This window comes from Trachinotus anak, unplaced genomic scaffold (assembly GCF_046630095.1).
Source record: "Trachinotus anak isolate AG129_WGS33_773 ecotype Australia unplaced genomic scaffold, CSIRO_AGI_Tana_v1 ptg000021l, whole genome shotgun sequence".
In the NCBI taxonomy this organism is placed as follows: domain Eukaryota; kingdom Metazoa; phylum Chordata; class Actinopteri; order Carangiformes; family Carangidae; genus Trachinotus; species Trachinotus anak.
The window spans coordinates 22,922,406-22,937,431 of record NW_027273872.1 but is presented as its reverse complement, the minus strand read 5'-3'; the positions used below and the strand labels follow the sequence as shown (position 1 = coordinate 22,937,431).

Below are 15,026 nucleotides of genomic sequence, written 5' to 3'. Positions count from 1 at the left end.
TGGGGTTTGTGTGGTCTTTTGTGTGTGAAACTATCAAAGTCTCTAAACACCTTTAATGATCTATGACACCCCATAATGCTAAATGCTAATGCTAAACATACTGAGACCATGATGGAGATACTTAGTACCCTAGCACATAGGAAGTGATGCATTTGTTTGCCTGTTGGGGACAGAATAAATAAGTGTACTCACTGGGCTAAACAGTGTTATAGATAGGATCCTTAGGTTGTCTGACAACCCTGCAATTTACAAATTTGTATTTGAACGTGTGTGTGTGTGTGTGTGTGTGTGTGTGTGTGGCAGTCATATGAGGAGGGAAGTGACTAGGGAAGGGGAGTTGACAAGGTTCAGTTTCTGTCATGTTACAACATGACATACGACTGAACATATGTTGATGCCTGTATTTTTCAGCATGTATTAGCTCTTTTGTTGCACCAATTGTCTATTACAGATTTGATTAGTGAATTGGTCAGCTTATTTTACAAGACAGTTGTTTGCACAGTTGCACAGTTCAGGTACGGGTGTTCAATTTTCCTTTTTTCTGAGCACTTCAGGGACTTATAATCCATGCTGGTTTAAAAATTGACCCAGACACTTAAGAAAAATGGAAATTTGAATGTCAACACTTCTTGACAACTAGGCAAACTGTATTTCTTGATGAAACTACAGTACATGGACCATGTGCTGAGATTTTTTTTTTTCAAAAATAGTCAGTTAAATTGGTTACTCAGCCAACTACGAGCTACTTTCAGACAGCATGCGGGATTGGCACTGCTGCACTCTGAAACTCATTATTTCCAATGGCTTGCGGCATGCGTCAATGGTTTGTTGCTGTGCTGAGTAAAGCGAGCGGTCGCTAAGCTGTGCAGTGCACAGTGTGACGAACACCCACGTGGCCAACAGAAACAAGGTATCCAGACAGGCATGGACAGTAAACTCTGTACCTGAGGGCAGCCAGAGCCTCTTCTTGCTGCTTCACTTCTTCTTATTAGCGGGGCTAATGCTAACGCTTGTTCCTTACTACTGGAAAGATGCGTCTTTGTTGCTGGCAACGACAGTCTCCACACAGCAGGAGCTTCCCACTTTACAGTGACGTGTCCTGCTCGAAGTTTGGAAAACTCCACCTATGTTTGCTCTGTCCTCCGCAACTAGCCCGAACAATGCACTGAACCTGGCGGCGGGCGCAGCACAAAGCTACATTACGATACCATTCACATAAAAATTGAAAAACTGTAGATAAAAACTAATTTATAATCCTGGTCTTGAGACTACACAGTATGTTGGAGCCCTGGAAAGATGATTGGGTGGGATTGCTGCAAAAGCAATCCTATTAGTGCATATCACTGTGTTCAGCAAAGTTTTCTGTTTCAGAAAATATAGTTTTAGGTGATAGCAGTTATAGTCTTTTACTGGTAAGCCTGAGGTCAGGGGGTATCTTTCATCTGACTCTGTCTCACTCAATAGAAACTAACCAATTAAAATCAACATGGCAACCTCTGAGTGCAGTGGGGCACAAACAGCTGATTTGAATCAGCTGATTGGAGGACTTCTCCGATGTCTGTGGTGCTTATCAAACACTTAACTGATATTTCAGTGCTGCTACATACTGTTCTCACACTACATACAAGACACATGGATTTACACACATTTCTGCAGTTTTCACTGGCAATATGAGTGCAGATTAATTCAGGAAACACTTGGCAGTTAATTTCAGTAGATGCCTCTAACTGACTCCAGATCCAGACACAGATACACACACAATCATGTTTAGATCCTTTTAGTGGAAAGTATATTGACTTGCAATCACTGGTATCACATACACAAGCACAAACATACTCAGCAATCCCACCCCATTTTCTTCATGAACTGCATCGCCTAGTTTTCATAGTAGTTTGAATATTCTAATGAACCTCTAAAAAGTAAGCATATAATAATGCAACAAAACAGGAATCAAGACAGACCTTTGGGGTGCACCTCAAGACAGAGTTACACAAAAGGAAACATATGGTCCCACAGCCAAAAACGGAAGGGGAAGGGGAAAAGTGAGAGGATGTTATTTAATTCAGTGTTTTTTCTACAAACCTTTCATCAATTGTGAATATTCACACAAAAGATATTATTATTCATCCACACACTTGCAACTAATGTTTATTTTATTTTATTTTATTTTAGTTATTTTATTTATTTATTATTTTTTTTAGTCTCTAGGAGTACAATAACAGTTACAGGAAAATCTTGCAATTGTTATTGTATTCCTAGTGACAAACATAGAACAACAACAAACATACAATAAACAATAACAGGTACAGGGGAACCCTATAATTGTTATTGTATTCCTAGTGACAAACATAGAACAACAACAAACATACAATAAACAGAGAATAATAGAGAGAGCAGAGAACAGAGCTTCATGGACTGAGAAGGCGGGTTTGTAAGTTAGGGAGACCAGAGAAAAAACAAACGTGTACTCCACCTCTGCTTTCTCTCAGTGAATTTGGCCATATATTCCTCATTTAAATTGTCAGCCACAGTCCTGATTTTAGACGCCTGCTGCTGGGGACTCTCTCTAAGGGATTGGTTTTCTTTCTGGAGGTCGTCGTTCTCCTTTATCAGGGCATTAATTTGCTGTTTCAAAGACTCATTCTCTTGTGTATTTGCATTGTAGTTGAATTCAAGAACTTCCTGTGCTTTTTCTTGGACAGCCTCATCTTTCTTTCTTAAGGCCACTTGCTGATTGCACAGTTTTTTGGTGACCTCCTCAAGTTCTTTTTCCAGGGCCTCATGTTGTCTTTTCATTGACTCATTTTCTTGCTTTGTCACATTATATTTGTGTTCAAAGTCTTTGAGTTCTTGCAGAATACTTTTGAGTTCCTGCACTTCTTGTTGCAGAGCCTCACGATCATCCCTCATTAGCTTTTGTTCATCACACAACTTTTTGTTGAGCTCTTGTACTTCTTGTTCCATGGCTTTGTTTTGTTGTCTCACAGAGGTGTTTTCTTGGCTCATTACATTATAAGTGCTTTTAAAGTCTTCAAGTTCTTGCTGAACACTTTTGAGCTCCTGTGCCCTTTCTTGAAGGGCCTCATCTTTCTTTCTGATGGCTTCTTCTCCATCATGCAACCTTTTGTTGACGTCCTGAAGTTCTTCTTCCAAGGCCCGGGTATGATCTTTTATAGATGTGTTTTCTTGCTCCATCACATTATACAGGTGTTCAAAGTCTTTGAGTTCTTGCAGAATACTTTTGAGCTCCTGCACTTCTTGTTGCAGAGCCTCACGATCATCCCTTATTAGCGTTTGTTCATCACACAACTTTTTGTTGAGCTCTTGGACTTCTTGTTCCATGGCTTTGTTTTGTTGTGTCACAGAGGTGTTTTCTTGGCTCGTTACATTAAAAGTGCTTTTAAAGTCTGTGAGTTCTAGCTGAACACTTTTGAGCTCCTGTGCCCTTTCTTGAAGGGCCTCATCTTTCTTTCTGATGGCTTCTTCTCCATCATGCAACCTTTTGTTGACTTCCTGAAATTCTTCTTCCATGGCTCTGGTATGATCTTTTATAGATGTGTTTTCTTGCTCCATGACATTATATTTGTGTTCAAAGTCTTTGAGTTCTTGCAGAATACTTTTGAGCTCCTGCACTTCTTGTTGCAGAGCCTCACGATCATCCCTCATTAGCTCTTGTTCATCACACAACTTTTTGTTGAGCTCTTGTACTTCTTGTTCCATGGCTTTGTTTTGTTGTCTCACAGAGGTGTTTTCTTGGCTCATTACATTATAAGTGCTTTTAAAGTCTTCGAGTTCTTGCTGAACACTTTTGAGCTCCTGTGCCCTTTCTTGAAGGGCCTCATCTTTCTTTCTGATGGCTTCTTCTCCATCATGCAACCTTTTGTTGACGTCCTGAAGTTCTTCTTCCAAGGCCCGGGTATGATCTTTTATAGATGTGTTTTCTTGCTCCATCACATTATACAGGTGTTCAAAGTCTTTGAGTTCTTGCAGAATACTTTTGAGCTCCTGCACTTCTTGTTGCAGAGCCTCACGATCATCCCTTATTAGCGTTTGTTCATCACACAACTTTTTGTTGAGCTCTTGTACTTCTTGTTCCATGGCTTTGTTTTGTTGTCTCACAGAGGTGTTTTCTTGGCTCGTTACATTATAAGTGCTTTTAAAGTCTTCGAGTTCTTGCTGAACACTTTTGAGCTCCTGTGCCCTTTCTTGAAGGGCCTCATCTTTCTTTCTGATGGCTTCTTCTCCATCATGCAACCTTTTGTTGACTTCCTGAAATTCTTCTTCCATGGCTCTGGTATGATCTTTTATAGATGTGTTTTCTTGCTCCATGACATTATATTTGTGTTCAAAGTCTTTGAGTTCTTGCAGAATACTTTTGAGCTCCTGCACTTCTTGTTGCAGAGCCTCACGATCATCCCTCATTAGCTCTTGTTCATCACACAACTTTTTGTTGAGCTCTTGTACTTCTTGTTCCATGGCTTTGTTTTGTTGTCTCACAGAGGTGTTTTCTTGGCTCATTACATTATAAGTGCTTTTAAAGTCTTCGAGTTCTTGCTGAACACTTTTGAGCTCCTGTGCCCTTTCTTGAAGGGCCTCATCTTTCTTTCTGATGGCTTCTTCTCCATCATGCAACCTTTTGTTGACGTCCTGAAGTTCTTCTTCCAAGGCCTGGGTATGATCTTTTATAGATGTGTTTTCTTGCTCCATCACATTATACAGGTGTTCAAAGTCTTTGAGTTCTTGCAGAATACTTTTGAGCTCCTGCACTTCTTGTTGCAGAGCCTCACGATCATCCCTTATTAACGTTTGTTCATCACACAACTTTTTGTTGAGCTCTTGGACTTCTTGTTCCATGGCTTTGTTTTGTTGTGTCACAGAGGTGTTTTCTTGGCTCGTTACATTAAAAGTGCTTTTAAAGTCTGTGAGTTCTAGCTGAACACTTTTGAGCTCCTGTGCCCTTTCTTGAAGGGCCTCATCTTTCTTTCTGATGGCTTCTTCTCCATCATGCAACCTTTTGTTGACTTCCTGAAATTCTTCTTCCATGGCTCTGGTATGATCTTTTATAGATGTGTTTTCTTGCTCCATGACATTATATTTGTGTTCAAAGTCTTTGAGTTCTTGCAGAATACTTTTGAGTTCCTGCACTTCTTGTTGCAGAGCCTCACGATCATCCCTCATTAGCTCTTGTTCATCACACAACTTTTTGTTGAGCTCTTGGACTTCTTGTTCCATGGCTTTGTTTTGTTGTGTCACAGAGGTGTTTTCTTGGCTCATTACATTATAAGTGCTTTTAAAGTCTTCGAGTTCTTGCTGAACACTTTTGAGCTCCTGTGCCCTTTCTTGAAGGGCCTCATCTTTCTTTCTGATGGCTTCTTCTCCATCATGCAACCTTTTGTTGACGTCCTGAAGTTCTTCTTCCAAGGCCCGGGTATGATCTTTTATAGATGTGTTTTCTTGCTCCATGACATTATATTTGTGTTCAAAGTCTTTGAGTTCTTGCAGAATACTTTTGAGTTCCTGCACTTCTTGTTGCAGAGCCTCACGATCATCCCTCATTAGCTCTTGTTCATCACACAACTTTTTGTTGAGCTCTTGGACTTCTTGTTCCATGGCTTTGTTTTGTTGTGTCACAGAGGTGTTTTCTTGGCTCGTTACATTAAAAGTGCTTTTAAAGTCTGTGAGTTCTTGCTGAACACTTTTGAGCTCCTGTGCCCTTTCTTGAAGGGCCTCATCTTTTTGTCTAATCACTTCTTCTCCATCATGTAACCTTTTGAAGTCCTGAAGTTCTTCTTCCAAGGCCCTGGTATGATCTTTTATAGATGTGTTTTCTTGCTCCATCACATTATATAGGTGTTCAAAGTCTTCGAGTTCTTGCTGAATACTTTTGAGCTCCTGTGCCCTTTCTTGAAGGGCCTTGTCTTTTTGTCTAATCACTTCTTCTCCATCACGTAACCTTTTGTTGACGTCCTGAAGTTCTTCTTCCAAGGCCCTGCGATGATCTTTTATAGATGTGTTTTCTTGCTCCATCACATTATATAAGTGTTCAAAGTCTTCGAGTTCTTGCTGAACACTTTTGAGCTCCTGTGTCCTTTCTTGAAGGGCCTTGTCTTTTTGTCTAATCACTTCTTCTCCATCACGTAACCTTTTGTTGACGTCCTGAAGTTCTTCTTCCAAGGCCCTGCGATGATCTTTTATAGATGTGTTTTCTTGCTCCATCACATTATAAGTGCTTTTAAAGTCTTTGAGTTCTTGCTGAACATTTTTGAGCTCCTCTGCTTGTTCTCGAAGGGCCTTGTCTTTTTGTCTGATGGCTTCTTCTCCATCATGCAACCTTTTGTTGACGTCCTGAAGTTCTTGTACCAAGACCCTGTTACAGGGTCCTGTAGATGTTCCTTGTTGTCCCAATAAAGGCCATCTGTCTTCAAAGGTTTGGGGGTCCTGCATAACATTTTTGAGTGTCTGTACTTCTGGTCTCATAGGCTCTCGAAAACGCCTCACACGCTCTTGTTCATCACACAACCTTTTGTTCAGCTCTTTGACTTTTCGTTCCAGGGTCATGTTTTTTAGTCTTACAGAGTTGTGTCTTTCATTGGTCGCATTATGGGTGCTTTTAAAGTCTTTGAGTTCTTGCTGAACCTTTTCAAGCTGTTGAGCTTGTTCTTGAAGCGCCTCATCCTTTTGTTTGATGGCTTCTTCTCTATTATACAATGTATCGTTGACCCTCTGGAGCTTTTGTTCCAGGGTCTCATTTTCTATCAGGAGAATCCTTTTTTTCTTGCCACGGCAACACTCAATTTTTTTGCGAAGCCCTTCAATGATATTCTTAAGGGCCTCGTTGTCTTGACGAAGGGCTTCACTTTCATCCCTCAGTGCACTGAGACTGACAGACTCCTCCATCTGACTCATTTTTTTTTTTTTTTGCTTTCTGTCAATACAAATTGTCTGTATCAACTTTGAACTGTGTTTTGTATATAACACAATGTATATTTCAGGCTATATTGTGTATTGTATGGCTACTGTGTCCTTCCTCTGTACTACTTAATGTAGAATGGAGATTGGCTTTTATGTGCCATAAATGTGATGATGTTACATCACATCAAAGTCTGTGTCACTGTTATGTCACAGATGACATCACAGTTTATGTGATCTTTATTTTCGACATTCATCTGTGTTCATTATGACATCATAGTTTATGTGACGTCATGATTTAATGGCGCGTTACCTAGATAACAAAATGAATCCAGACCTGTGACGAGCAAAAGGATAACCTTTTGACAAGGCTTTAGACCCCCCCCCCCAAACTGTGAGCCTGCTACACAGAACCTGTGGCGCACTCAGGGCTGCTCACAGAACCGAAGAAACAAAACACCTGCTGTATGTCTTTTATCATCGTGTATCATCGGGGACAAGTTGTGGACGACCAGAAGCCAGTATGCAAACGGCGTGTGCAAAGTCAGACTTTTCTCAGCTTAGACACACATCCAGGTCGGTACACGGTTCAGGGTGAGTGCGTTTCAGTTGTTGACTTTATCTTAACAACATGTCGTCAACATGTTCGTGTCTGGAGATGTTACCGCTGGTTGTAACAACAACAACAACGCTCCACGTTCAACATCCACAATGGCTAATGTTAGCTTGTTTAGGCTAATGTAGCAGCAGCACATCACGGGAGCCGGGTGCTCACATTAGTAGGCTACACTGTTAAAATACAATACTGATTTTTAAAATTAATATTTTCTTTCTTCTCCTTTTTTATACACGTTTCCAGTGTCATAAATTGTTGAAATGAACATAGTTTTTAATATATAATAAAGAAATAAATGAGCTCCTGGTTGAAGTCTGGTGATGGTTTTTATGGAGCATATCTGGTATAAATTGGATCAATAGCAACATGCACAGTATTGCAATCCTAGGAGAATACACTGATGGAGGATATCCCAGAGTTTGTATGTAATTACAAGGTTATTTCTATGTTAGCTATAATCAACATCATGAATAATAGAAATGTTAAATGTTGCTGTCCTATATTGACAATTAAGGACCTAGAGATAGATATTAAGAGTGTGTGTTTTCCTTATGTGTCTTGTGTAATTACCAATTTTAATGACACTGAAATCATGCTCATCAATGCTCAAACACTGACAACTGCTTTGAAATCAAACTGTCGAATCTTCAGTACACATAAGGGTTTTTATTTATTTTATTTTATTCAAAAGTGGTAACACCCTGTTACAGGTGTCATGTTTTGCTCTGGGGGGAACTGCAGGTTGGCCAGCTCCATCTGTTTCCACTGTTTTGATGTTAAATTGGTAAATACTTTCACCTGTAGAGGTGGTGACTGTGATGGAGTTGATCCATCATTTAATCACAATTTAATTACAAATACTGTTTTCAAAAATGTTACTACCATCGCCTATCAACAAGAGCAGAGTGAAGTCAAAGTAAGACACTGAACCTGTGAATGCCACAGACACAGAATAGTAGATGTCATTTTCATCAGAAGAAGCTGAACTGGATGTGTTGGTCTGGCATCTTCACATCATCACAACCAACTTGAGAACTAAGGATGTCCATGCAGTCTCCTTTCTCCTCAACCGGATGAATGGGACCAAATATGCTGCTCCTTTCATGTCGTCTTAGTTCTGTTCGCACTGGTCCTTCAGTTTTCACAGTGCACTTACCTTTCAAATTACAGTAACAGACAAACACTTCAGTTAAGACATCAGAGTTAATTACATACATAAACCAGCTGTCAGAGTACATGCATGAATGTCTGCTTCAGTTGAGGACTGTTGTGTATGAACTCAGTGTAATAAATGAAAAGCCCCTACAAGACAATGTTCTTCTATACATTGCATATTGTACATGATACAATATGATACCAGCAAGAAGAGGAGACTGAAAATAAGTACATGGGATAAAAAAGGCAAATTCTATCAGCGACTGATTTCTTCTAATACCATGGTATTGAGTTAATTGTTAAACAATATTTTTCTGTCCTTCAAATATTTTCATGTATGGTAGTTTAGCAGACTAAAACAATGCTAATCTTACATAGTGAAGTAGCACATAGTGGAACGTGATGCTTTACGCAGGAAATTTGGCTGCAGGACAACTTAAGTCATGGAGCTATCAAAACACAGGTGTAATGGTCAGCGCACAGTCATGACATCTCATTGCCTGTAAAACACACAGGTTGGTTGAGCATGTTGCAAAGTCCTATTCAAAGCCTTTCTTAGTTTTAAAGCCCACTTATGACAATATACAAATACTTTAACAAATTAGAGTTTAGTACAGAATGAAATGAGAAAATAGATAATGAAGAGAAAACCACAAATTTTGTAACAAGAAAAAAATATTGGCACATTTTACAGGAGTATTGAAATCATAATGACTGCCAGACATATACACTGTTCAGCACTTCTTTTTAATGCTGTTATATTGATGTTTTACTTATTTTATGCATTCTATATAATCAATTTTTAACTTATATATAGTAGGCTGTCTCTTTTTATATTAATGTTTTTGACATTCATTTAATGTATTTTCATGTGATGCACTTGGTGCATGCAATTTCTACATTGTAAAGCACAGAGTTGCATTTCTTGTATGAAAGGTGCTGTACAAATTAAGTTAATTATTATTATAAGCTTCTAACCTGTGTCATGTGTTTATTTACGAATGATGGAGGCCACTGTGCTCACTGGGACCTTCAATGCTGCAGGAATTTTTCTGTACCCTTCCCCAGATACAATCCTGCCTGGATACAATCCTGTCTCAGAGGTCTACAGATAATTCCTTGGACTTCATGGCTTGGTTTGTGTTCTGACATGCACTGTCAACTATGGGACCTTATATAGACGGGTGTGTGCCTTTCCAAATCATGCCCAATCAACTGAATTTACCACAGATGGACTCCAATCAAGTTGTAGAAACATCTGAAGGATGATCAGTGGAAACAGGATGCACCTGAGCTCAATTTTGAGTGTCATGGCAAAGGCTGTGAATACTTCTGTACATGTGATTTTTTTGTTTTTTTATTTTTAATATATTTGCAAAAATTTCAAGCAAACTTTTTTCACTTTGTCATTATGGGGTATTGTGTGTATAATTTTGAATTAAAAAATGAATTTAATCCATTTTGGAATAAGGCTGTAACATAACAAAATGTGGGAAAAGTGAAGCACTGTGAATACTTTCCTGACGCACTGTACATACACTGTTGGCTCATCCAGCTGCTGTTTTCCAACATTGCCAACACCTCTGAAAACTTTATGTATCCAGGGAAGGTTTTTGCTGACCATGCATGCTCTGAAAACCCTTATTATTATTCATGTCGTACAACAGACTTCCACCTGGGTGTTGGCAGTCACAAGCCTCTACAATGCTGAAAAAAGCTGCACTATGAGTGAGAGTAAGATGTCTAACACTCTGCTCTTGTCTTTGTAGGGAGAATACCAGCCTCTGTCACTTCCTCCTGGAACGCCTGAAACATGGCACAGTAAGTCTGACTGCACACACACACTGTACACACACACACTGTCACACACATATACTGCACACACACACACACACACACAATCAAAAACATAAGCACATAGAATGATTTCACTGTTGATCTGTATCACTGTGTGTGTATGACTGTGTAGCGTCCAGAGGGTGCAGAAGAAGACCAGCACCATCTCTCTGACCATCTCCTCCTCCTCCTCCTCCTCTGCATCTTCATCTCGAGAGCAAATCTCCTGCTCCTCCAGCTCCTCCTCTACCTCCTCCAACCTCCTTGCTCAGAGACACTCCAGCCTGGTGCAGCCGTTGTGTGTCAGCCCTCAGAGGGTAATTACGCCTCATTATGATAAATCAGCTCATTTGATAAACAAACTTGTGTAAACTATATCATATAATTATGTTTAAATTTGCAAATGTAACTTTTTTCCCTTTAATGTTGCAGATGCATACTATTATGCAAATAACCAAATAGATTAAATAATTATTAAAGAAATTAAAGGAAATGTATTCTTTCTGTGTCCAGACTCAGAGTCCCATCTACAATCAACAGTATTCAGGGAATGGAGTGGCTCCTACATTTGTTAAGGTAGAATATTCTTACATTTATGTATTTTTATTGAGCAGAGTAAAAGGAAATCAGACAAATGTTTTATTAAAGACAGTGTTTCTGTATGAATCTGATGTCAGTCTTTCTTCTCCATTCTCTTCTTCTAATCTCTGTGTGTCTGTATCCTCATCTGTTCACCTGTTCATCATCATCATCATCATCTTCATCATCCCGTAGTGTCTCCATGATGTGTCCACAGTGAAGGGCCAGTTGGTCGTACTGGAGTGCAGACTGAGGGGAACTCCACCCCTGCAGGTCATGTGGTACAGAGAGGATGAGAAAATACTGGACTCAGATGATTTTAGGATACTACGCAAGAGTAAGCGTGTGTTTGTATGTGTTTTGCAGTGGGCTAGAGTCAAATGACTTGGACATTAGCAATAAATTTGAGATTCAGACTCAGGTTGCAGTATTGCAACACAGCACTGACTTTGATAATGTCTGAAAGTGGAATTTATGATTTGAAACACCATTCTGAAGAATATAATCCCAGAAAATTAGGGTCAGTCATTAAAGACTCACTGATCAAATAATAATACAGACCCCCCCTTATTACAATGTCACATTTTGACTTAGACTTTATGTCTTAAATTTTTACAGCAGCAGCTAAAAATTGGTTAAATATAAAGCTTTATTTAATTTCCAAATTAATATATATATTAAAGTTATATAAATATAACTTTTCTCTTTCCTTGTTTTCCCAGAGGCCAGTTCTGCATCAGTACCAGGTAAGTGCACAATATTAGTTTTACATCACTGGCTGAGTGGTTCCCAATGTGGGGGTGGAGAACCTCTAATTGGTCTCAAGATAAATCAGGTGTCACAAGATGATTAAAGGGATAAGAAAAAAGAAAAAAAAATCTTTATTATTGCTTGTCTCTAATTTTGGGTTGTATTTTTTTGTTGTAAAATACAATCACCATCACACCTTTTAAGATTCTGAGAGAAATCACTACTCCCAACCCATGTGTACACTAAGGCGATAACTTAATGGTGATTTAACAGAACAGAAGCCAAACTGCAACACTGGTGTAAATAAAAACGTGGTTTTGCAATGCAATATGATATTAACATTAATAAGAACACTGAAAGTCAGCACACTAGCAGCTCCATGTGGAAGCGGGAGGGACATATTGAAAATATGTAATCATAAAAGATTTTGTAACAGCTTGTTAGTGAAGTGTTTCAAGGAATAAAGGACAAAGTAAACACTGGTTGAACACTTCACATTGATTTTAAGATACAATTTGTGTTTTTGCTCTTGAGGGCTGCGAAGCCTCTATGACACCAGATGCAAACATTTATCCAGACAGCCAGTCTGGGGGTGAGTACTCAACTCCACTCAGTATGTTTTGTGTTAATGTTCTTGTGTTGACCTCTGCAGAGGAGCTGTGTACACTGGTGATCACTGAGGCATTTCCAGAAGACTCGGGCCTGTTTAAATGTGTGGCCCACAACACCTTTGGCACGGTTTCCTGCTCAGCCATACTGGAAGTTTACAGTGGTGAGATGTCCATCTATCTATTACAGTAATTTGTATTTAGCGAGGTGCATTGCAATACACAATACAGCACAATGAAATACATCAGTCTTATTTTTAGAAGTCACTCATCTCATACTTTGCACCCCTCCGTGCAGACCTGGAGGAGCAGCTAGAGATCGAGGCCATTCGTCAGCAGGAAACTGTTTCTCTCAAACAGGAAGACGAAGCAGTGTTTCATCAGGAGACTTCCTGCTCCAGAAAGAACATGGAGGACTTTCCTTGTCTTCTGCCTGACTCTATGAACCTCCCCCCACCTGAGTGGCCTGACAGCCCTCTAGAAGATAATATCCCTGTTGCAGAGTGAGTACATGATGGCACGCATGCACACACACATCAGTCACAGTATCTATAAATATTACATAACAATGACCTTGGTGTTTATGCACACACCAATATTTTAAACCCATGATGATGCTTCTTCGTTTATGGTGCAATTTCTTGTGTATGAAATAAAGGTTCAAGTTAGAACCAAAAGTGGTTCTTCACAGTCATGCCATAGGGGAACCTTCTTAGGTTCTACGAGGAACCTATTACCTATTGGTTCTGCAAAGAACCCTTTATTATCAAGTTTTTTTTGTTTTTTTTTTTTGGGCTTTTTATGCCTTTATTATAGACAAGTGGAGACTGACAGGAAAGGGGGTAGAGAGAGGGGAATGACATGCAGGAAAGAGTCGGACCGGTCGGGAGTCAAACCAGCGACTGCCTGCCAAGAGCGTCTTACGCTCAACATGGTACGTGCCCTAACCACTCGACTACCGGGCCGCCCTATTATCAAGTTTTTTAAAGAACCGAGAATCGAGGGATTCTCTGAAGAACCAATTGAAGTGTAGCCTACAATAGCTTGATGTGCTGTGCTGCTAGAGAAGAAAGACACATATGCAGTTCTTTGCAATACATGAATTTTATATTTCAATAAAATATATTTTAACAACATTTTTTATATTCATAATTACTCATATATATTTATTTTATATTTTTCTTAAACAGCAACAATAAAATTCATCCCTTTAGTGCCAGGTTGAACCACGCAGAATCAACTATACAAGCAAACCACAGAGTAACTGCCAAAACCACACAGAATCACAAAATAAACCAGAAATAAAAAAATAAAAATAAACCAGTCAGACCCGCTCTTACACTGAGTTATAAAACCTTTGTACTGCAATAGGAGCATGGTCCTTGATTTTGAAAACCAAGGCTTCCAGAGAGGACACAGTCTTTCTCAAGTTTCTGGGATACTCCACTTGGAAGACGTGGTAAAGGGAAAAGGCAACGGCCAGGGCAAGGGAGATGTCCACACTGCCATCATCAAGGATCATCTCTGTGTCATCCATCTTCACAGTGATGGCACTGCTCTGCAGTGGGCATTTGTTCCTGACGTCTCTCAGGACAATTGTTGGTGTGGCATACACTGGTTTCTGTGAAATGTAATTTTAAAAAAAAGGTCTTACACTGCTTTGTCAGAGACGGGTTAAAATGAAGTAGAATTTTTTCCCATTTACAGACATTTAACATGAAAAATATAATGGTATCTAGTATAAAATAGCATTAACTTAATGGGTCCAAGCCTATTTTTTGCAATTTCACTCTTTTACTTATCTAGAATAGATACAGCTGGAATTGCTATGTAGCCAAATGTTTGATATCGTTTTGTTCTGCAGAATTTATACAACTATATTGTCACAACATTCTATACATATACAGAAAAAAACAAAAAGGTAATTCACAAATAAACCTGTTTTGCTGTACATCCTTAAAAATTTCAGTTTTGGGTTATAGGTCAATTTGCTGGGCCAGATTCACTTGATTTTGGAGATCACTCCGAGTAAGGTAGTCGTTCTTGTGACATAAATTTGGAGCCTCACAACAAAAATTCGATGTCTCACTAATTCTAAAAGGCAACATAAAATCCAAAATAATTACAGAATGTGGGACAGAATACCTTGTCAATAACAAACAGCTGCTGTGGGTCCTCTTTGACAGGGTATATACAGAAATCCTGAAGTTAAATTTAATACCTTTTTTAATACCTTCTCAATATTTTTTAAAACCAACATGACATTGAGTTGCAACTGTTTTAATCGGCAACTTTTCTAACACTGATTTTGAGATTTATAAAACTACACACTCTGGGTCAATACAACAGAATTTAGATAGGGAACATGGGTTAACAGAATAGATTTAGAGACTCAGTGATTTTGAACACATCTTGCATTTTTTTAACTTCTTGAATAAAAAAATAATAGATTATATAAAATGTTCAATAAAAGGATAAGTTCCAACAAACTGGCATTCCCTACATGAGCTGGTTATGCCATTCCAACCAGTGAATGGACTTGAACCTGTTTAATACCAGTGTCTAGACACCAC

The 15,026-nt window shown here is 39.1% G+C and overlaps 2 protein-coding genes across 6 annotated transcripts in view; one reads left to right on the top strand and one right to left on the bottom strand.

Annotated features, from left to right (window-relative positions):
• Window positions 1–15,026, top strand: part of myot (myotilin) — a 45,132-nt gene that overhangs the window by 10,172 nt on the left and 19,934 nt on the right. For 2 of the 4 annotated variants that reach the window (XM_071457780.1, XM_071457777.1), the window contains exons 1-8: window positions 7,318–7,503; window positions 10,450–10,501; window positions 10,650–10,833; window positions 11,030–11,092; window positions 11,291–11,432; window positions 11,818–11,841; window positions 12,498–12,617; window positions 12,752–12,956. In XM_071457780.1, coding sequence (XP_071313881.1) covers window positions 10,494–10,501; window positions 10,650–10,833; window positions 11,030–11,092; window positions 11,291–11,432; window positions 11,818–11,841; window positions 12,498–12,617; window positions 12,752–12,956 — 746 coding nt within the window. In that variant the 5' untranslated portion in view covers window positions 7,318–7,503; window positions 10,450–10,493. Of the gene's footprint in view, window positions 1–7,308; window positions 7,504–10,449; window positions 10,502–10,649; window positions 10,834–11,029; window positions 11,093–11,290; window positions 11,433–11,817; window positions 11,842–12,497; window positions 12,618–12,751; window positions 12,957–15,026 lie in introns of those variants that run through there. The other 2 variants (XM_071457779.1, XM_071457778.1) reach the window with 2 other exon arrangements.
• LOC139605900 (putative leucine-rich repeat-containing protein DDB_G0290503) lies at window positions 2,058–7,055 on the bottom strand. 2 transcript variants are annotated; one of them, XM_071457772.1, is made up of 2 exons: window positions 5,954–7,055; window positions 2,058–5,767 (listed from the first exon to the last, which is right to left on the bottom strand). In XM_071457772.1, the coding sequence occupies exons 1-2, from the start codon at window positions 6,904–6,906 to the stop codon at window positions 2,437–2,439; spliced, it is 4,284 nt and encodes a 1,427-aa protein (XP_071313873.1). In that variant the 5' UTR covers window positions 6,907–7,055; the 3' UTR covers window positions 2,058–2,436. The 2 variants fall into 2 exon arrangements, with proteins under 2 accessions (XP_071313873.1, XP_071313872.1); XM_071457771.1 differs by having other exon boundaries at window positions 2,060–7,055.